Source organism: Kogia breviceps, chromosome 18 (genome assembly GCF_026419965.1).
Source record: "Kogia breviceps isolate mKogBre1 chromosome 18, mKogBre1 haplotype 1, whole genome shotgun sequence".
Lineage (NCBI taxonomy): Eukaryota > Metazoa > Chordata > Mammalia > Artiodactyla > Physeteridae > Kogia > Kogia breviceps.
In genome coordinates, this window is record NC_081327.1 from 28,004,241 (window position 1) to 28,028,107 (window position 23,867).

The 23,867-nt window shown below is 35.3% G+C and overlaps 1 protein-coding gene across 15 annotated transcripts in view; it reads left to right on the forward strand.

Annotated features, from left to right (window-relative positions):
* The window catches only part of CHD9 (chromodomain helicase DNA binding protein 9), a 244,763-nt gene that overhangs the window by 82,046 nt on the left and 138,850 nt on the right, over positions 1–23,867 (forward strand). For 13 of the 15 annotated variants that reach the window (XM_059043684.2, XM_059043692.2, XM_059043691.2 and 10 more), the window contains exon 2: positions 616–2,238. In XM_059043684.2, coding sequence (XP_058899667.1) covers positions 685–2,238 — 1,554 coding nt within the window. In that variant the 5' untranslated portion in view covers positions 616–684. The remainder of the gene's footprint in view (positions 1–615; positions 2,239–23,867) is intronic. The other 2 variants (XM_067020099.1, XM_067020100.1) reach the window with 2 other exon arrangements.

Consider the following 23,867-nt stretch of genomic DNA (forward strand, 5'->3'; position numbering starts at 1 on the left):
ACATATATATTTTATACATGCTAGAGCTGCTGGGGAGTGATGGCCATTTCATGGTATGGGAGAGCATCTGACATTCCATTCTCAAGTTTACTTTACATTCTGTCATTATAACATGTGAACTTCAAAATGAAGTAATATACATCATTACTTTTAAATGCATATAGTCATGTCCCTGTACCAGCAATTTTTTCCTTGTAGGGAATATATATATATATTTTAATAGATCTTTATTGGAGTATAATTGCTTCACAATACTGTGTTAGTTTATGTTGCACAACAAAGCGAATCAGCCATATGCATACACATGTCCCCATATCTCCTCCCTCTTGAGCCTCCCTCCCATCCTCCCTGTTCCAGCCCTCTAGGTCATCATAAAGCACCAAGCCGATCTCCCTGTGCTATGCTGCTGCTTCCCACCAGCCAACTATTCTACATTCGGTAGTGTATATATGTCGATTCCTTGTAGGGAATATTAATGAGCTATTTGCAATGAATTACTCTACCAAAACATACTGTACACTGAGATTTTATGTTTTTTAAATCATATATAAACTTTGTTTGTAAAACTTTAATGAATATTCATTATCAAACTTTGTTTTTGTTCTTATTTCCTAGGATTCTGATACTTCCTGATATGTCGTTATCTAGAGCAATAATGAACATTGACCTGTTTCGGATTAGTTGATGACCTTTGGAAATGATCCAATAATATCTACTACAGAGAAGCTGAATATACTCCATTTGGAGTCAACAGCCCAGTTTGTTATTGAAATTTTCAAGATGACAGATCCAATGATGGACTTTTTTGATGATGCCAATCTGTTTGGTGAGACCTTAGAAGGTTTGTCAGATGATGCATTTGTACAACCAGGACCTGTTTCACTAGTTGATGAATTGAACTTGGGTGCAGAATTTGAACCTTTGCACATAGACTCACTGAACCATGTTCAAGGTACTCCAACACATCAGAAGATGACTGATTATGAACAGTTAAATCAGTTTGATTCAATGAAATTTCACCAAGTTAATCAGTCTTTTGGTAGCCCAGCTGAACATGTGTTATCTCCACACTCTCAGTTTAATTGTTCTCCGATCCACCCTCAGAACCAGCCCAATGGTTTGTTTCCAGATGTAGCAGATGGCAGTCCAATGTGGGGCCATCAGACAGCTACTAGCATTTCAAGTCAAAATGGGTCTCCTTTTCACCAACAGGGACATTCTCACTCTATGCATCAAACTAAAAGCTTTGTGGCACACCATGACTTTGCCTTATTTCAGGCCAATGAACAACAAACACAGTGCACTTCGCTACGCTCACAACAAAACAGAAATAATCTTAACCCAGGGCAAAATTCTCTTAGCCAGTCTAAAAATTTTATGGATGTTAATGTTTCTGGTCCACACAGAGTCAGTGTTAACCATCCATCACAAATTAATAATGCATCTACTTCACAACAGTCCCTTTCGATGCAGCAATTTTCTCAAACGTCAAATCCTTCAGTACACTTCCTGAAGTGTAGCAATCATCAAGAAGGAAATTTTAATGGACCTTCTCCAAATATGACTTCTTGTTCTGTCAGTAATTCACAGCAGTTTTCTTCACATTATTCCTTTTCCAGTAATCATGTGTCACCAAATAGTCTTCTTCAGTCCTCTGCAGTTCTTGCACCTAATCATACAAATCAGACTTTATCTGATTTTACTGGGAGTAATTCCTTTTCACCTCATAGGGGAATCAAGCAAGAATCGACTCAGCATATGCTAAATCCCAATACATCGCTGCATTCAAATAACTTCCAAATGTTGCATTCATCACATCCTCAGGGTAATTACAGCAATTCAAAATTATCTCCTGTTCACATGAACTTCCCGGATCCTGTTGACTCAGGAACTCAAATGGGCCATTTCAATGATCATGTAGAAACTAATGGCTTTTCATCTTTAGAAGAGAATTTACTTCATCAAGTGGAATCTCAAACTGAGCCGTTCACAGGACTTGACCCAGAAGACCTCCTTCAAGAGGGTCTCCTTCCCCAATTTGATGAGTCAGCATTTGGGCAAGATAATTCAAGTCATGTTTTAGATCATGACCTTGATCGGCAATTTACTTCACATCTTGTAACACGGCCTTCTGATATGGCTCAAACTCAGTTGCATACTCAGGCTCGGAGTTGGCATTCATCACTTTCTAATCATCAGCATTTACATGACAGAAATCGCCTATGTTTACAGCGACAGGTATGTAGCTCTAATTTTGGTGGTTTGGGGTGGGGTGAGTTTTTACTCACTGAGTTAATTTCATATGAGACATATTCAGAATTTCTCAAACTCAGTCATTCAGGTGAATGTATATTTTGATATAGGTTTCTATTTTCAGTAGTCTTATATTTGAAAGTGATTCATTGATGTGCTCAAAGCAATAGACTTCTATATTTAGAAAATTATAAGGTGTTAAGATGTCTTTTGTAACTTTCAATTATGATTGCCGTTAACAGAAAGATGTATTATCAAAAACAAACAAAAACTTAATAACCATAATTAAAAGGAAAACAATAGATTGGGAACATTTTATTGCAAATATGATGTGTGTAGAGTTAATATTCCTATAAAAAACTCATATAATTTGATAAGATCTCAGTTGATAATTGGATAAAACATAAAAGCTGAAATTCACAAAAATGGAAGTCGAATTAGTAAACATAATGTTCAGAATAATATTCAACTTTAGTAATAACTCAGTTGCAGTGTGGTTTCATTTTTACCTACTAGAAAAAATTTTTTAATTTTGATGCTTAATGCTGGCAAATTTATAGTGAAATTGGAACTTTTACAAAGCTTTGTAATTGATACAGATATTTTGGAAAGCAATTTGGTGGCATGTTTGAGTATACAAATACTTTATTACAATAACCCAAACATAGCAAAAGTAATATACCCAAAGATATTTATCTTGCTGTATCTGTAAGGGAAAATTGGAAACAGCACAGTTTGTTATCATATCCGTATTAGATGGACTATTATAGGCATTAAAAATACTTTGATAATATGTTAGTGATAGGGGAAAAGCATAATTCAAAATTAAGATCACAGTAAAGTGGTTAAGAGTACAGGCTTTGGTTCCAGACTTACAGGGGTTAGAATCTTGGCTCATGTTACTTATTTGGTATGTGACTTTTAGCTATTTAAATAATTTCTATGCATCTCATTTGCTTCATCTTTAAATATGGAAAATAAAAGGGCTTTGATAAGGATGAAGAGAGTTGTAACATGTAAAAGTGCTTAAAACCATGCCTAGCATATAATAAGCACTTAATTAATGTTTTTATAAGTATAATTAAATTAAATCTTTTAATTTAATTATTAAATTAAATCTTTTAATTTAATAATTAAATTAAAATATAATTTTTTTCATAGCAGTATGAAAATATACATATGAAAAATACTGAAAGGAAATAGAATGTTTTAGGGTAGTGCAATTACACTTTCCTTTGTTTTTTATAGCTTTTGTCATGTGAATGTGTTACTTTAAAAATTTTTTTAAATGTATTTAATGCAAAATTTTTATCATTTTTCTGAAAGTTTGTTGTTAAATTAAAGATTTATAAAACGCTTCAATACGTTTTTTACTTGTGCGATTTGGTGGACAATGAAGTGTACCATGGTTCTTGAAACTAAGTATTTAGGAACCATTTTTTAATTTCAAAGCCTTGAAAGTGTTTGAAAAAGATAAAATCTTTTTCTTTCCCTTTGGGGATCATGGTATTTTCAGTACAGCTTTTGAATTGTCTAGATAGATTTAAGATATTTAAAAGGGACTTGTAAACGCTCCTCCTCCCCTTCTTTTTGTGGCCTGACTATAATAATATTATGATTTTGCTCCCTCTACTGGAAGAGGATCAAGCATCTTAAGTTAGAAGGACCCTGGGGAAAAACCTCTACTGATTGAACCTAGGGTCATCTATCTACTTTTTATGTAGATATCTGTTTACCTTGACTAATTAATTTGTCCAGCATATAATTGAAGTTATAAAATTTGAAATTTATTAACTTCTTTTCTTAATTGTATTTTTCTGAGGATTTTTTTTTAAATTCATGTTTTCCTAAACATGTTCTACTGGCTTTAAAAAGAAGTACAGGTTCCCTTTTAGATTTGGAATGAATAGAGGATAATTATAAATATCTAAAGTAGTCCCTAATACTAATATTTAGATATTAGCACTAAACCTAATACTAATATTTAGATATCAGTACTTAATACCACCTGAGAGAAACTTTTTTCAGACCCATCAGCAGCAGCCTTTAATAAATCATCTTATCTACACTGATACATTCATAAGGTTTTATTTAAATCTACTCACCTTTTTGTTTCAGAGTTTGTTTTGTTTTACTACTTACTCTTTTTGTTACATGTTTAAAAACTGATAAAGGGCAGCTGGCTTTGAATACTTATCTGACTTATTGAAAGTCTGTTCTCAAGTTTCCTATTATTTCTTAGTGTTAAGACTTAGAGTTGGACATTTCTCATTGTCAGGGTAAAGAATAGAGATGGATTGGTAGAGAAGGTAGGAGATTATGATTATGATTAATATGGATTGCATATAGGTGTTATATGTACAGAATTATGTCAGATATCCTAAATATGTGAAATTTAAATTATTTAATATTTAAAATTTATGACAAATTGTGGCAGAGCGTATAAGTCTTTTATCTGTGTAATTTTTAGCATTTCTGAACAGTTATGGTTACGATGTAGATAAAATGTTACACTATTACAGTTTTCCCCAGGTTCTATGAAAAGAATTTTTTTCCTAGGTGTTTTTTTTTTTAACTCTCTCTTAAATGTAGTAATTTCATTTCAGACTAAATTAGCATTGTTAATATGTATAGAAGTTAACAGATTAAAAAGTAATAAAGTGGCATAATTTTTCATTTATTAAAATTTTTTAAAAGGACACATATTATTATAGCCAAAACAAGATATTTATTAATCTACTGTTTGAAAACTCATGGATGGCACTCTATTTAGAATTTTAGAAAGCTTCACTGAGAATATTGGATATGTAAAGAATATTTCTTTTTTTTTTTTTTTTTTTTTTTTTTTTAACATCTTTATTGTAGTATAATTGTTTTACAATAGTGTGTTAGTTTTCCCTCTACAACAAACTAAATCAGTTATACATACACACATGCTCCCACATCTCCTCCCTCTTGCATCACCCTCTCTCCCACCCTCCCTATCCCACCCCCCCAGGCGGTCACACAGCACAGAGGTGATCTCCCTGTGCTATGCAGCAGCTTCCCACCAGCTATCTAATTTACAATTGATAGTGTATATATGTCCCTGCCACTCCCCCACTTCGTCACAGCCCACCCCTCCCCCTCCCCATATCCTCAAGTCCATGCTCGAGTAAGTCTGTGTTTTATTCCCGTCCTACCACTAACCTCTTAAGAATATTTCTAAGCCTTGCTTTTTATTATTCCCCAACTGAGGTAGGGTGTTTGTGGATATAATTTCAAATGTCTTCGAGTCTGTGTCAGTCATTAAAAACAGTGAATATTGCTGAGAACATTTCTTATATAATTGACTCTAGAATTTTACCATATAAAAATGAGAAGAGAAAAAAGGTGAGGAGCAACAGGAAGTGTTTCTAAATGTAAATACTCACAAAACATAATAGAGAAAATACTAGCTTATTTTCATCTCTAACTTTTATAGCAAAGGAATTTTTAGAGAATACTACTATAAACTTTTCATTGCTCTTTTATGACATACTGCTATTTTGTAACAAAATCTTTCATTTTTGTCTTCTTATTTGTAAAGTGGAAACACTGTGGAGCACTGTGCGATCTCTCAATGTTTGTAAATTAAATTTACTTTAAAAGTTCTACAGCAGTGAAAGATATGTGGGATAGCTAAAATAGCAATCAACATAGGAGATAGAATTTTATGATGTATATAATTGTACATAATTCTTTGTTGGCTTTTGTATTCTGATGAATTTATTACTTTATTTAATACCTTGAATTTTTATTTTTTTTCCCCTGAAGGTAGGGAAACTTACATTATTTATGAGCTTTAAAAAAAGAAACTTAGAGAAAGGTTAGAACAGCCAGTGTAAGGCAAATTTTAAAATATTGGGTTTTGGGGAATTCCCTGGCAGTTCATTGGTTAGGACTCCTTGCTTTCACTGCAGGGGGCGTGGGTTCAGTCCCTGGTCAGGGAACTGAGATCCCACAAGCCACTCGGTGTGGCCAAATAAATAAATAATAAAATATTGGATTTTTTTCTGATGAAAAATTTAATACATAATCATTATTTTAAAATTGGACCACATAGAGAACAGATGAAAAATGAGTTACTTGTAATATTACTATACCCCTGTTGACATTTTGTTGTATACGTTTTCAGTGAGACCTGTTGTCTGTCTCTTCCCTGTCCTTCACCTACATATTTTTGCATTTTTAAGAAACAAGGTTGAGATCACATAGTTTATGCTGTTCGGCAAATTGCTTTTTTAACCTTCCAATTAATATGTTGCAGACATTTTTCATGTCATAAAATATTTTTCTGAAAATGATTTTGAATGGCTAAAAGTTTGCCATTGTAAGGTTGCTAAATACCTTATGACAGTAAAGTTATTATTGAGATCTGGAAAAATCTGAATCAAGGTAATTAAAATATGTTTATATTTTTGTTGTGTTTATTACCATAATAGTTCAATATAAAGTAGGTGCAGAGTAGTAAGCAAAAATTAGAATAACTAGCACTATGGTAGAGCAGTATGTTTGTGCCACTGTTGTAAATACTTAACATATATTATTAACACATTGATCTTTCACAAGAGTCCTTTTATTTGGAGTCAGTTATTTCCTTCAGTTTCCGCAGGAGGAAACTGAGATACAGAAAAGTTAAGTAATACACCCCAAGTCACACAGCCAATGTAGAGACAGCCAATGGCCAGACTGGATTCAAATCAGATTTGACTCCATTATATATGGTCTTAAATACTTTCACTTAATTCAAAGTATATTATTAATGCAGTGTAATGTATAACAATAATATACTAAATGATTTCTCCCTTCTCACCTCACCCTCCACCCCTTTAAAAATCTACCTTACTGATGAGGCAGAAACTTGCTTTAGAATCTTTAAGTGGAGAAGACCATTCATCTCATGTTTTCTGGCTATATTGGCAGGTAGTTTGTTCATTATCAGAGGGAAAAACAACCCCAAATCAACAAAGAACAAAAGTAAAGTGAAATAGCTGTTGCTTCCAAAAGTGTTTTGACATTTTTTAAATAAGATTGTGTTTAAGATGATAACGACAAATGCCCGGAAAGTAAACCTGATAATTATCTACGGATGTTTGAAGGACTTTAGAGGTCAGAATTGGGTCTACTAAGTGGAAGTCATAGAAAAGCAGATTAGTATAAGGAAGTTTGAAGTAAAGCTCTTTCACTGAAAGCAGGGAGATGGAATGGCTCAGATGTGTCACAGAAGGAATTCCTGCAGTGGATGGAAAATGGACTAAATTGGTAGGTTCTTTTCAACTCTTAAGATTCTATGGTTGTTAATTTTGGGTTTCTTTGGAAGATATATCATTCATATTGCCTGTTTAGCTTCTGAGTGGCAATTACAAATAAGGAAGAAAGTTAAGGAAATGTGACAAGTTCTCTGCTATTCAAGAACATCAGGGAATTATTTATCATAGATGGGTAAATTTTCAAGATAGTTGAAATGTATTCTATTAAGCATCAAAATCTTTAATTATATGGCTCCCTGCCCGCGCCCCCAACCCGCAAGGGTGATGATGATGGTGGTAGATTGATCAGTTAGGAAAAGATGAAAAGAAATCTTAGATTTTTATAGGGAGGTCTTTTATGTTCAAATTTGTAATGTTTATTGTTACACCTCCAGGAATCACCCTCACTTAAGTAAGAGTTTACTGGAGCACATTAGATATTTGAAAGTTATCTTAAGCAGAAGCACAGCTAATTTTGCCTGTAAGTGAAATTGTTATAAAAAAAAAAAAAGGAGGAAAACGTCTCTAAAACTAAATGTAAACCTAAAGCAAGGAATTTGCTATACTTTGCTCATAACCATTTAATTCAGAGGATCCCAAGCTCTTTGCTAGTTTTTTTGGTTTTGGGTTTTGGGGTTGTTTTTTTTTTAATAGTCATAACTTTTCCACATCAAAAAATCAACAGATAACGAATAATTTAAAAACTTGTCACTCTGCTTATGCCCTAGACAAAAAGAAGAGAAAAAACTACCTAAGTAATATTTAGATTGTTTCATTGAATAATTTAGATTTTTATAAAGTAACATCCCTCTGTTTATCAGAATTTGTTTAAATCTTTATGCATTTGGCAAGGTGTTTCTTATAAGAAGTTTCAAAATTCTTTGCTGTCAAAGCCAAAACACAAAATAGAAATTCTATGCAGGAATTTCCCTTTTAGTTGCTGTTTTTCAGTTATAGTGGACTAGTTTTTGGTTTTGGCATTTCTGTCAAATCTTCTAGATTAAAATGTTCTGTTTGGACTGGGAATTTGTGGAATATTAGCTAGTTCTAAAATATGATCTTAATTATTAAACTATGTACTATATTGTAGAAGGATTGAGCTCTGCATTGAGTAACAGAAACTCTAGTTGTTAACAGTAGCTTTAAGGCTGTTGACTTCTGACATGCATACTTAAGGGTGAGAGGTGAACAGGAAGTGAATTCCAGCGGTGGGGAAGAGGCAGCAGTTGGTGAGAAATTTGTGGATTAGTGCAGTGTGTGAAGCGCATGAGATTCCAGCCAAACTTCAAAGTAGGTCTAACAAAGTTTTGTTGTATTTAAGTCTTTTGTTTTTGTTTTTGTGTTTTACCCTTGCTATTTTTTTAAGTTAAAGTATGGTTGATGTATATGTTACAGGTGTATATTGTATTTAATTTTATTGATGAGGTGCACTCCCAAATACCTTAGGACCACTCAGTCATTTACTTATCATTATTAATATCTGAAATTAAAAAAAAAATTGTTAGGGGCTACTGAGCCATCAAACTTTATTCCTATTACGATGATAATATGAATACACAGTTGTTTTGGAGTACTTAAATATGGGCGATCAGGTTTGTTTGGGTAATTGGACTGAAACGATTTTAAATCAAGGCAATATTTTAACACAATATGGTATGGGAAATATATGGAAAGAGATAGAAAGTGCATAGTTACTGAAAACTGCAGTCTAAGCTTTAGGAAGCTTAGACTGCAGTTTTCAGTTAAATAAAATCTGATAATTTACTTGGGTCAACTATGCAAATAATAACTTGCACATTTATTATGCAAGTAATACCTTAACAAATTATGAAAGGAAGGCAGTCTTTTTTTGTATTGAAGTTTTGTATTATTTACAATATTATATTAGTTTCAGGTATACAACATAGTGATATCAATATTTTTATGGATTATATTCCATTTAAAGCTATTACAAGATAATAATGGCTAAGAACCAATCTTTAAGCAAAGTTTTTCCCTACATGAATATATGTTTGTATACCTGAAAACAGTACAAGTTTACATTGAACATTTCATGGAATCATAGAATTTTAGAGCTGGATAAGATTTTACTCTATCCTCATACAAAAAGCAAAAACAGTGTTAGGTCATTTTGCTTGCTGTCATATAACTGCTTAACATTCCTTTTTATAGTGTTTAAGGGTGTTCAGAAGCTAGAATGATACCACACTATGGTGAGGCACTTACAATTAATGTGTTGTAAGATACAGTTACAACTGGTTGTCTCCAAATTGAGAAATATCTTTGAGTTGCTGGGTTTTGTTTTTTTTTTCCATGTATACCTTTCAATGTATCTTCAGTTTATAATTATCCTTTTAGTGTTAAAAAGTGCACCCTTATTGTATCTGTCAAATGTAGATATAAACTGTAGATGTGTGAATGAATGAATTTTATATAACCTCTGTGTTTTGGAAAGTTCCATTTTTGCTGCTTTTATTTGTTCGGTATTTATTAGATGTCTACCAGGTGTAAGAGATTATGCTGGGTACTGAAGTTACAAAAATGAATCAGGTATGGTCTTTAGCGCTTGAAGAACTCAAATTGAAAATTAATTCATACTTTCCCGTTGATCTATATTATAATTTCAGAGGTGTTCTCTTTTCATTTGTGATTCAGTTTCAGTTGATAGAGGTTTCTAGGACTTTCCCTTAGCTTTCCAAGTAAGTGATTTGGAATGAGTGATAATTACAAACAATTAATTTCTTTGATCCATCCAATTTAAAGAAGGTATCCCTCTAAGTTTCTAGATTAGCCCTTTGTTTCATGACATTTTGGCAGTCTGTACTTTCTTGATCCTTCATATATATTTTATATACATATTATAATATGTGTACATATAATATATAACTGTCTAAGGTCCAGTGGCTCTTGTAAATGGCAGAGTCAAGAAAGAAGACCCTTTTCTTTTGAGTTTCTAATCTACTTAAATTTAATACAAACTATTACAAAAGTGTTAAAAAAAAAAAAACGAACAAAACAACAACAAAAAAACCCCTGTGCTATGTGAGTCAACTTTGAGCACTACTTTTTGGTCAAAAGAGAAATAACTAGTTGCTGAGAGATATACTTAAACGATTATATTGCTAAATAAATTTCCCAGGATTTTTTTCCTCTAAATTCCTCAAATGAAAGTAAGACTTTTAGAAGTAATTTTTTTTTTTTTTTTTTTTTTTTTTTTTTTTTTTTAATGCGGTATGCGGGCCTCTCACTGTTGTGGCCTCTCCCGTTGCGGAGCACAGGCTCCGGACGCACAGGCTCAGCGGCCATGGCTCACGGGCTTAGTTGCTCCGCGGCATGTGGGATCTTCCCGGACCAGGGCACGAACCCGTGTCTCCTGCATCGGCAGGCGGATTCTCAACCACTGCGCCACCAGGGAAGCCCTAGAAGTAATTTTTAAAAACTAATATGGTAAACACTGAGAGTGTAATTAGAGACAGAAATAATAAAACAATTTGCACAGTATTTTTAAGTGGTTTTACTTACATTATTTGAATTTTTTAGTAATAATCTGGGGTATATATAAGTTGGTATTATTTCTCAGAGTTTACAGATCAAGTATTTGAGGTGTCAAGAGGGAAAGTGACCTGTCTAAAACCGGACAGCTACTAATGGTTTAGCAGAAACTTAACTCTAAATTCACTATGTTTTCTAGCGTATCAACTCATAAGAGCATAAGCAACAAACATATTCACTGAGCACCTGCTACTTATATATCAGGTACTGTGCTGGGTACTGACATTACAAATACAGAGAGACTTACTTCTAAGGCTAGGCCTGCAAATCTGTATTTTTGTTATTTTACAAGAAAAAAGGTGACTTCAAGTCAGTTTAAGCAATATTAGAAATATCAATATTATGAATTTCTTAAAACTGTTTATATTGAAAGTATTATTTGTTTTTCCTAACTTTTTATTTTGAAAAAGTTTAAACTTAGAGGAGAGTTGAAAGAATAATACAGTGGACATCTATATACCATTCACATAGACTCACTGTTAATTTTTTGCCATGTTTGCTTTCTCACTCTATTTTAAATAAAAGTTACTTTTACTAAGTAATAAAACATCAATAACAGAAAATCATATAATCAAATTCAGATTTCTTAAATTATCCTAATAATTTTTATAGATGTTTGTTTTAAAATCCAGAATCCAATCAAAAGGTCAGGCATTTCATTTAGTTGTTATGTCTCTTTAATATTCTTTAACCTAATACAGGCTTTTCATGCCTTTTTGTTGTTTCCTGACATCACCATTTTTTTAAAAGTCCGGACCTGTTGTCTGTATTTGTCTAGTTGTTTGGTCATAATTCATGTTATCATTAGTCTCTAAGTACTTCTACTTTGTGGTGTAAGAAGATGTATTTAATTTCCTTGCCTCAGACCTGGAATCAGCCATTTCTTTAAAGGAGCTCATTTGCTTTATTTATCCTATGTAATGCCACAGGATCTGAGTACTGTTGTTAATTTCTTAACTGTGTTTTTGTGTTGGAAGCTTGTGATTCCAGAAATTTTGGATTCAATTTCATAAGTACTTTGTCACCATCTATGATTTCGTGTAGTGCTGTGCTATGTATGAAATAAGAAGTCCTTATTTGGTATTTGATTTAGATTAAACTCATATTGAACAGAGGGATTTAAGTTTTCTTAAAAGTTGGATACAAATTTTTGAGAACATACTATGTGCTAAGCACTGATGTAGTTGTGGTTCTAAGACAGCTTTGTCTGTAAGACATTCGTTTATGAATTCAGTAAACATTTTGAACACCTGTCATATGTAAGACAATATATGAGTCATTCTGGGTTTTTTGTAACTCATGAGGGAGATAAGACCCATATTACAAATATGCATGAACCTCCAGTATTATATGCTTAGACGTAATATATAAATGATCTAAAATGATGGTGGATACTAAAGTTTTACCTAGCTATGTAAGATATTTATATGTGTTTCTGCTTTGAGAATTGATAATATTTCAAGTTTATCAATGAAAACGATTTAGTTTAAGCATCTGTTGACTGCCTAGTATGTGAAGAGATATAGATAGTTGACAACTACAAAAGTGAAACATGTCCACTGAACGTATTTAGAAAAAATTTAGAAAGCACAAACGAGAAAAGTCATCCCTCATCTCATCAACTAGAAATAATCACTTTTTATATTTTGGGGCTATATGCTTTTAGTCTTACACTCTATAACCATTTACCTATTTGTTTTCTATATCAAATTTTCAGCTTAATTTAGGTATAATTTACATATAATAAACTGAACATATTTAAAGTATGCAATTTGATAAATTTTGACATGTATATACCTGGGAAACCATCGTCACAATCAAGATAATTAACATATTCATCACCCCCAAAAGTTCCCCATTGTTCCTTTGTAATCCTTTCTTCCATCCTCCACTCCCCCCACCACCAAGGCAATCACTGATCTGATTTCTGTCACTATAGATTAGTTGGCATTTTCTAGAATGTTGTATAATGGAATAATATGGTTTGTACTCTTTTTTATTTTTTTATTTTTATTTTTTTTGCGGTACACAGGCCTCTCCCATTGCAGAGCACAGGCTCCGGACGCACAGGCTCAGCGGCCATGGCTTACGGGCCCAGCCGCTCCGCTGCACGTAGGATCCTCCCGGACCGGGGCACGAACCCGCGTCCCCTGCATTGGCAAGCGGACTCTCAACCGCTGCGCCACTGGGGAAGCCCCATGTACTCTTTTTTAATCTGGCTTCTTTTACTCAGCATAACTATTTTGAGATTCATCCAGTAGTTGCAGGTATAATATTTCATTCCTTTTAATTGCTAAGTAGTATTCTATTATATGGATACACCACAATTTGTTTATCCATTCACTTGGTGGATATTGTTTCTGGTTTGGGGTTACTGTGAATAAAGATGCTATGAACATTTGTGTACAGTCTTTGCAAGTAAATACTTTTATTATTTCCACTGGGAAAATAATTTAAGCCGTTCTAAGGAGTGGGTGGTGGTGTCTTATTGTGATTTTAATTTGCATTGCCTTAATCATTCATGATGTTGAATATCTTTTCATGTGCTTACTGCCATCCACATATCTTCTTTGATGAAGTTTCTGTCCAGATTGTTTGCCCATTTAAAAAATTGGGTCGGGGCTTCCCTGGTGGCGCAGTGGTTACGAGTCCGCCTGCTCATGCAGCGGACTACGGTTCGTGCCCTGGTCCGGGAAGATCCCACATGCCGTGGAGTGGATAGGCCCGTGAGCCATGGCCGCTGGGCCTGTGCGTCCGGAGCCTGTGCTCCTCAATGGGAGAGGCCGCGTACCATTAAAAAAAAAAAAAAAAAAAAAAATTGGGTTGTTTTTTATTATTGAGTTGTGTAGTATTCTATGTTTTGCAGATTTTTTCTCCCAGTCTGTGGCTTGCGTTTTCTTAATAGTATATGTTGAAGTGCAAAAGTTTTTAATTTTGAGCAGGTCCTATTCATTACTTTTATAGACTGTGCTTGTTTAATATTTAAGAAATCTGTGCCTGCCCTATAGTCATCAAGGTTTTTTCTTATGTTTTCATGTAGAAGTTCTTTGTTTTCCTTAAATGTTTGTAGAATTCAATACTGAAGCCATCTGGCCCTGAACTTTTATTTTGGGGAATGTTTTTAATTACACATCTAATTTCTTTAATAAACGTATGTCTCTTAGGTTATATGTATGAGTGAGCTTTTGGTAGTTTGTGCCTTTCAGAATTTTAAAATTTCATCTAAGTTGTCAAATTTTTTGGCATAATGTTTTCATTTTTATCCTTCCAGTGTACAGTTAATAGAGTACATTTATGACATTGATAATTAATATCTTTTCTTTTTCTTTCCTGATTAGTGTAGCCAGAGGTTTATCAGTTTTATGGAGTTTCATTGATTTTTCTCTTATTTCCTGCTTTAGATTTCACTGATTTCTCATCTTTTTATTATTTCTTCTGCTTACTGTGGGTTTAATTTACTTTTTTTATTTTGTTTTTTTTTTGTTGTTGTTGTTTTGTTTTTTTGCGGTACGCGGGCCTCTCACTGTTGTGGCCTCTCTGGTTGTGGAGCACAGGCTCCGTACGCGCAGGCTCAGCGGCCATGGCTCACGGGCCCAGCCGCTCCGCGGCATGTGGGATCTTCCCAGACCAGGGCACAAACCCGTGTCCCCTGCATTGTCAGGTGGACTCTCAACCACTGCGCCACCAGGGAAGCCCTAATTTACTCTCTTTTTAAAGTGAAAAATTGAAGTCATTGATTGAGCTCTTCTTTTCTGATATAGATGTTTGATGCTTATACACTTGCCATTAAGTGTTATCTTAGGTGCATTTCATTTTTATTCAGTTTCAAAAACTTTTGAATTCCCTCCTTGGATTTCTTATTTGACCGGTGAGTTATTTAGAAATGTTTATTTAATTTATAAATACTTGAATCTTTTTCCAAATACCTTTTTGGTACTGATTTCTAATTTAACTCCATTGTGATCAGAGAACAAATTTTTATGTTTTGAATTTGTTTACATTTATTTATATTTGTTCTATAGCTTATGTTCATGGCTTTACATATATTCTTTGCTCTGATATTTGCTTTATTTGGTATTAATATAGTTGCTTCTGTTTTTTGTTTGTGTTAGCATGGAATATCTTTTTCCGTCCTTTTACTTTTTTTTTTTTTTTTTTTTTGCGGTACGTGGGCCTCTCACTGTTGTGGCCTCTCCCATAGCGGAGCACAGGCTCCGGACGCACAGGCTCAGCGGCCATGGCTCACGGGCTCAGCTGCTCCGCAGCATGTGGGATCTTCCCGGACCGGGGCATGAACCCGTGTTCCCTGCATCGGCCGGCGGACTCTCAACCACTGCGCCACCAGGGAAGCCCCATCCTTTTACTTTTAACCTGTTTGTTTTTATATTTAAAGTGGCTTTCTTACAGGCAACATACAGTTCATTCTTCTCTTCTTTATCCAACTTAACAATCTGTTTTATAATCGAGGTGATTAAACTGTTTACATTTAATGTGGTTAATTATATAGATATGTTTAAACCTACTATCTTGCTATTAATTTTATATTTGTCCCCTGTATTCTTTGTTCCTCTTTTCCTTATTTTCTGCCTATTTTTGGATTAACAGAGTAATTTTTATGATTTCATTTGTGTCCTTCATGGTCCAGTGGGACGACAGAAACTATACATTAATATGAGCAGGGAGATTTTCATTAATAATTATTAACTGAAACAGGATTGATCTAATGTGAGACTGACTACTGCGGCTTTCAAAGAGTACAGGGACTTCTCTGGTTGTCCAGTGGTTAAGACTGTGCTTCCAATGCAGGGGGCATGGGTTCAATCCCTGGTTGGGGAGCTAAGATCCGACATGCCTCACGACCAAAAGAACAAAACATAAAACAGAAGCAATATTGTAACAAATTCAATAAAGGCTTTAAAAATGGTCCACATCAAAAATATCTTTTAAAAAAAAGTACAAAAAAGAGCAGATAAATGGGGCAGCCACCATCTCTAGGATGGACACAAAGTACTCAAGGAAGGAAAAAATCTTGGACATGCACCTCTCACCAGGGCTGCAGTCCAGACTTCATTAGAGGGGGCATAACCGTGGAGCACCACATGTTAGAGAAATTTGCTGCAGTGTCATGTTAGTGAGTCTCGTTGGGCATCTGCTTTGTGAGGTACCGGTGGGGTGGGGGCGGACAGTGCCCATAGACCGATGTTATGACTCAAAACTTCCCTTGAAGCTGCTTAAGAAGGTGTCATATGAAGTTAACCATGGGATGATTTTGTGTCCTGCTGGCTCCTGTATTCTTCAGTAGCCTGCTGAAGAGAACACACCGGAACCAGGATTTGAAACCCCTTCATCTTCTCCTAATCTTCCAGCGCCCCCTACTAACAAAGCTTGACGTTGTGCCACTGGCAAAGGAAAAATGTGTACAGGTTTCAACTCCATTATTGCATGAGCAGACAATGAAGTATGGATTTAGACCTGAGAGGTGGTAAATTGACATCTGGCACACAAAGTAAACCCTAGTTGAGCTATTATTTAGTACTTTTTGTCATATTATTTTAGTGGTTGCTTTAATATTAACAGTATACATCTTTAACTTATCACAGTTTACCTTCAGTTGCAATATACCTCTTCATATATATTATATGAATGATATCACAGTGTATTTCCATTTTTCCCATCCTGGACTTTGTGCTCTTATTGTTGTATATTGTACTTCTATATAGAAGTTATAAACTCCACACTAAATATTAATTTTCCTTTAAGCAGTCAATTATCTTTGAATAAGCTTTTAAGAATAAGAAAAAATATATTTTATATTTAACCACATATATACCATTTCCAGTGTTCTTTTTCTGTTTTTTCTTTTTAATATTTATTTATTTAAGCTGCACTGGGTCTTAGTTGCAACATGTGGGACTTTTAGTTGTGGCACTTGGGCTTCCTAGCTGTGGCATGCGAACTCTTAGTTGTGGGATGCATTCGGGATCTAGTTCCCCGACTAGGAATCAAACCTGGGCACCCTGCATTGGGATCGTGGAGTCTTACCCACTGGACCACCTGGGAAGTCTCTCCAGTGTTCTTCATTTCTTCATATAGATGCCAATTTCTGTCTGATATCATTTTCTCTGCTTGAAAGACTTCCTTTAACATTTCTTGTAGTGCAGGTCTGATGGTCATGAATTCTTTCAACTTTTATATGTCTAAAAGGTGTTGGGACTTCTCTGGTGGCGCAGTGGTTGAGAGTCCACCTGCCAATGCAGGGGACACGGGTTTGATCCCTGGTCGGGGAAGATCCCACATGCCGCTGAGCAACGAAGCCCGTGCGCCACAACTGCTGAGCTTGCACTCTAGAGACCATGCGCCACAACTGCTGAGCCTGAGCTCTAGAGCCTGTGAGCCACAACTACTGAGCCCTCATGCCATGACTACTGAGGCCTGTGTGCCTAGAACCCGTGCTGTGCAACAGGAGAAGCCATGGCAATGAGAAGCACATGCACTGCAATGAAGAGTAGCCCCCGCTCGCTGCAACTAGGACGAGCCTGTGTGCAGCAATGAAGACCTGACACAGCCAAAAATAAATAAATAAATAAATAAAACAAAAGGTCTTCATTTCCCTTTTATTTTTGAAAGATATTTTGCTGGATATAGAATTCTAGGTTGCCAGTGGTTTTTATGTTTCTTTTTATACTTTAAGTATGTTGCTCTGCTGTCTTCTGTTTTGCCTTGTTTCTGATGTGAAGACTTCTATAATTCTTATTTTTGTTCCTCTGCATGTAGTGTATATTTGTTCCCTGGTAACTTTTATGCATTTTCTCTCTTCTAATGTTTTTAAGCAATTTGATTCTGATACTTGTTGATGTGGTTTTCTTCATGTTCCTTGTGCCTGAGTTCTGTTGAGCTTTTTGGATCTGTGCTTATAGTTTTTGTCAAACATGGAAATTTTTCCTTGAAATATTTTTGTTGTTCTCTGTTACAGGTAGATTAGGCTGCTTGAAATTGTTCCACAGCTCACTCATGCTGTGTGTGTGTTTTCTTTTTTAGCCTTTTCCCTGTCTTTGGTTTTGGATTTTATTGTTGTTGTTGTTCTGTGTTTGGATAGTTTTTATTAATATGTATTCACTACTCTTTTCTTCTGCTGTGTAATCTGTTAATCCCAGCCAATGTATTTTTTAAATCTCATTTTCATTCATTTTATGTCTTCCATGTCTCTACTAAACATGCTTAATCTTTCCTCTAATTTACTGAACATTTGGAATATAATTATACTAGCTATGTTACTTATCCTTGTCTATTAAATCTATCATCTGTGTCATTTCTGATCCTGCTTCTATTGATTTATTTCTCTCCTTAATGTAGGTTGTATTTTCCTGCCTCTTTGCATGCCTGATAATTTTTGAATAGGTGCCAGACATTGTGAATTTTACCCTGATGAGTGCTGGAAAGTTTTGCATTTTTGTAAATATTCTTGAGTTTTGTTCTGAGATACAGTAAGTTACTTGGAAATTGGTTTATCCTTATAAGATCTGTTTCCAAGCTTTGTTTAGATGGACAATATTTAGGACTAATTTTCCCCCACTACTGACAAAATAGCCTTGTGAGTTCTCTATCCAATTCCTTGTGAAATACAAGATTTTCCAGTCTGGCTGATGGAAAGATGGACTATTCCTGGCCTTAGTGTATGATCTCAGTTGCTTTTACGTGGTTTGTTCTGGGCCTTGGGCAGTTTCTTCACAAAGTAGTAGTATTGATCAGTACTTATCTAAAGCCTTGAGAGGAGACCTCCTGAAGATCTCTTCAGGTCTTTCCCTGTGAAGCTCTCTCTTCTGCAGAACTTTCCCCTGCAAACTAGTCTTTCTGTCTCCCCTGAACCTCCAGCTCTGTCTCCTCAACACAGGCTGTGAGATTCTACCTGACTTCCTGATACCACTGTTGTTCTGCAGCTTGGAAGCATTCTCCTTATTCTCCAAATAAGATAATAGCTTTAGCTCAAGTTTTTCCCCCTCTCTCAGGGATTACTGTCATGGGTTGACTGATGTCCAATGTCTAAAAATTATTGTTTTATATATTGTGCTTGGTTTTTCGGTTGTTTTAAGCATGAGGGTAAATCCAGTTCCTATTATTCCATCTTGGACTTAAGTGGAAGGCTTAAAGCACCATTTAATGACTGTATAATAATTTATAATGTAGAAATACTGTGGTTTATATAGCCAGTTTATTTTTCTTAGATAGTATGATGAATATTTTTGTAGATGAATTATTGTGTGTACCTATGATTAGACAGTCCTAGAAAATCAAGGTAAATGTACAAACTTTCCGTTGAAAATTAGTACAATTATGAATAATAATAAAAATACAAACAGCCAATAAATATTGAGCAGTTATACTTACATTCATAGCTTTACATATATTTTTTTCATTTAATCTTCAGAACAACTCTGAGGTAGATCTTATCTACTCTTTTTTACAGATACTGGCTTAAAGCATAGGATAGTTACATAGCTTGCTCAGGGTCATACAGATAGTGTTGGATACTTTTTATATGTCATCACATTTTATCCTCATAATAATCTTAATAGTGTTAATTGTGGCACCTTAATTTATAAGTGAATAAAACAAACTCAAGGTACCACAGTTTATAAGTCACAGACCTAAAACTTGAACATAGATTTGAGAAAACTAGATATTGAGAAAAGATAAAGAGGGAATTCACTGTTAGTCCAGTGGTTAGGACTCTGAGCTCTCACAGCTGAGGGTCCAGGTTCAATCCCTGGTCAGGGAACTAAGATCCCACAAGTAATTAGTACTGTTTTTTTTAAATCAGATAATCCGATTTCCAAAGTGTTGCTGTATTTTATTTTGTAAAAATGCTGTTTTTGTAAAAATAAACAAAAGGGACCTAATGAAACTTAAAAGCTTTTGCACAACAGAGGAAACCATAAACAAAATAAAAAGACAACCCTCAGAATGGGAGAAAATATTTGCAAAGGAAACAACTGACAAAGGATTAATCTCCAAAATATACAAGCAGCTCATGCAGCTCAATATCAAAAAAACAAACAACCCAATCCAAAAATGGGCAGAAGACCTAAATAGACATTTCTCCAAAGAAGATATACAGATTGCCAACAAACACATGAAAGGATGCTCAACATCACTAATCATTAGAGAAATGCAAATCAAAACTACAATGAGGTATCACCTCACACCAGTCAGAATGGCCATCATCAAAAAAATCTACAAACAGGGCTTCCCTGGTGGTGCAGTGGTTGAGAGTCCGCCTGCGGATGCGGGGGACGCGGGTTCGTGCCCCGGTCCAGGAAGGTCCCACATGCCATGAAGCGGCGGGGCCGTGAGCCATGGCTGCTGGGCCTGCGCGTCCGGAGCCTGTGCTCCGCCACGGGAGAGGCCGCAGCAGTGAGAGGCCCGCGTACCACCAAAAAAAAAAAACACTAAAACTAGAATTACCATGTGACCCAGCAGTCCCACTACTGGTGCCATATACCCTGAGAAAACCATAATTCCAAAAGAGTCATGAACTACAATGTTCACTGCAGCACTATTAACAATAGCCAGGACATGGAAGCAACCTAAATGCTCATTGACAGATGAATGGATAAAGAAGGTGTGGCATATATATACAATGGAGTATTACTCAGCCATAAAAAGAATTGAAATTGAGTTATTTGTAGTGAGGTGGATGGACCTAGAGTTACAGAGTGAAGTAAGTCAGAAAGAGAAAAACAAATACCGTATGCTAACACATGTATATGGAATCTAAAAAAAAGAAAATGGTTCTGAAGAACCTAGGGGCAGGACAGAAATAAAGATGCAGACATAGAGAATGGACTTGAGGTCACAGGGAGGGGGAAGGATAAGCTGGGATGAAGTGAGAGAGTGGCATTGACATATATACACTACCAAATGTAAAATAGATAGCTAGTGGCAGCCGCATAGCACAGGGAGATCAGCTCGGTGCTTTGTGTGTGTGGTGGGATAGGGAGGGTGGGAGGGAGATGCAAGAGGGAGGGGATATGGGGATATATGTATGCGTATAGCTGATTAACTTTGTTATACAGCAGAAACTAACACAACATTGTAAAGCAATTATACTCCAATAAAGATGTTTTAAAAATGCTGTTTTTGACTCTCTTTCTTTATAACTTATGCTTTCAGCACTTTTTTTCTTTAAAGAATCAATTTTGTTTATTTATTTATGTTTGGTTGCATTGGGTCTTCGTTGCTGTGCGTGGGCTTTCTCTAGTTGCGTCGAGCGGGGGCTACTCTTCGTTGCGATGTGCGGGCTTCTCATTGCAGTGTCTTCTCGTTGTGGAGCAGGGCTCTAGGTGCACGGGCTTCAGTAGTTGTGGCACGCAGGCTCGGTAGTTGTGGCTCACGGGCTCTAGAGTGCAGGCTCAGTAGTTGTGGCGCATGGGCTTAGTTGCTCCATCAGCACTTTCTTAATGTTACTCATGTGGCTGTATCTCTTACTGAATTGAGCCATAATTACTAGAAAGTTGAATTCATGAATTTTTGTCATCAGACAAATGAGCTATTTATGAAGAAGAGGAATTAGATAGTTTTAATTTCTGTTCTTGGTATCTGTCATTTGTTTCTCAGTTCCAGTGTTGGATAATAAATATTTTGCAGGTGGTGTTTTGGGTGTGAGTTTCTGTGATAAAGTTGGAAAAGCACTGAATTTGTAGTGAGGAGAACTAGGCTTAAGTCCTAGCACTTCTACCTACTATCATAGTAGTCTTAGGCAAGTTTTCTCATCTGTAATATGTGGCTGTGTATTTTTAGCATTTCTGATTAATAAATGTGACAATAAATTTGAAAGTGCCTTGTAAAGTCAGCTTGTTGTTTAATAATACTTCCTTGCTTTAAGGATTTAAAAAAAATTTTAGAACTAGGAAGACCTTTAATTATTAATCAACTTTTAAAAATTTTACGGGTATAAAACTGGCGCCCAGATATAAAGTCTACGTAACTTTTTAGTGGCATGATCTAAAAGAGATCCCCGATTCTATTTCCTTTTTATTGTTCTTTTTCTTACATTAACTTTTTTTTTTTACACTCCCCCCCTTCTTATATAACTGCTTCTTAACTCATTTTTATGCAGGCTTGCCCCTAATATTTGTGAGTTCCAGGGAAAGAGTACAATTGGAAGCTCTTAAATTGTATGTCAAAATATTTAAAAGTTGCAAATAAAGCCAATAAACTGTTAAATATGTTTTGTTCTTCCTTGACAAACAGAAACACTCGTTTGAATTTAGAGGTCTTGGGCTCTCTGGAGTTCCACATCCAGAATATGGCAGAAGTGGACCATTCTACTTCTCTTTCCACCCCTGGTTCCATCCTGTACCTTGAGGGGCCTCATGAGCAAGTGTGGACTCATGAGAAGTGTGGACTTCTCAGCCTGCATATCCAAGCTCCACCTCCTTCTTGCCATCTCTTTGCCCTAATCATGCACAGACTGGCAATATATGTTCCTTGCCATACAAGTACTTCCTTGAGAGAACAAACCTAGGGAATAGACCCAAGGTGGGCTCTGCAAGTGAGTGTGAGACTGTCTTAGGTACGGAATTCCTGTGTACCTGGAGCATATTCTAGAAGAGGGGAGGAGTAATAGATCCTTTTGGCCCTGAGGAGGGGTGTGACACAGGAACCAGACCCTCTAAATTGTGCAGCTCAAGGAAGAGGGACCCCTCTTTCCTGATGTAAAGGAAGGTGTTTTCTTTATGAGCAGTGACACAGATTTGTGAAGTTAGTTTGTGCGAGCTGGTAAATTAGTGAGAGATGTAGGTCGCTAGCTTGTCTGTGACCAAGAGAAAGATTTTATGTCTATGGAAATCATTATCATTATCCATACATTGGGCTTTGTGTCTGTCAGTTCAAGTATTGTTGATTTATGAATCAAGAATTTGTAGATGACTATATAGTTTTAAAATTTTCTTAAAAACAAAGTTGTCTGTGTTCTTGGGATTAAAGTGAAATTGTCCTATTAATATGTGTGTGTTCCACTCAATGAGTTGTTGGTATGGCAGTAGATCAGGACAAGTTATTTTCTCTGGTTTTCTAATGAAAAATCTTCAGTATCCAAAAAAGTAAAAAAAATGAGTAAATGAAAGAATAGTAAATAAATGCCCTTTCATTTCAATAGGTGTTAACACTTTGCCATATTTGCTTTGTTTTTATTTATAGATAGATACATAGATTTTGTTGTTTCAGGCTCTATGATTTGAAAGTAAATTCCGGTCATCATGAGACTTTACCTCTAAATACTTCATGTTCCATCTCCTAAGGCATGAGATAGATTCTTCTACACAACCAATATCATACCGAAGATAGTTAATAGTAACTCCACATTTCATCTAAAATCTAATTCATATTCAAGTTTCTCCAATTGTTAGGATAAACTACTGAGGTTTGTTTTTTTTTTTATCATTTTCACTTAAAATATCCTAATGAAATGTTTTAACTCTGTAGTCTTGATCATGACTTGAGAATTAAAAATGTACCCAAATCTTTATTGCTTTGTCATTTAAAAAAATTAGTAAATAATCCTGCCTTACAAATTTTGTATATTTTGTAGTTGCCAGGATGTCCTTTGCGAAGTAGTGGTCTGTAAACAGCTATGAATTCTCTCGGACATTTTTCAAATCCATTACTTTTTCCCTTTGTTTTAATGTGCCTTCTAAATTTACTTTTTCCTTCAGGGAAACATTGGGTAAAACAGGGATAAATTAAAGGGATTTGCATAATTTGATGAAGACAAGTGAGTTGCTACAATCTCTT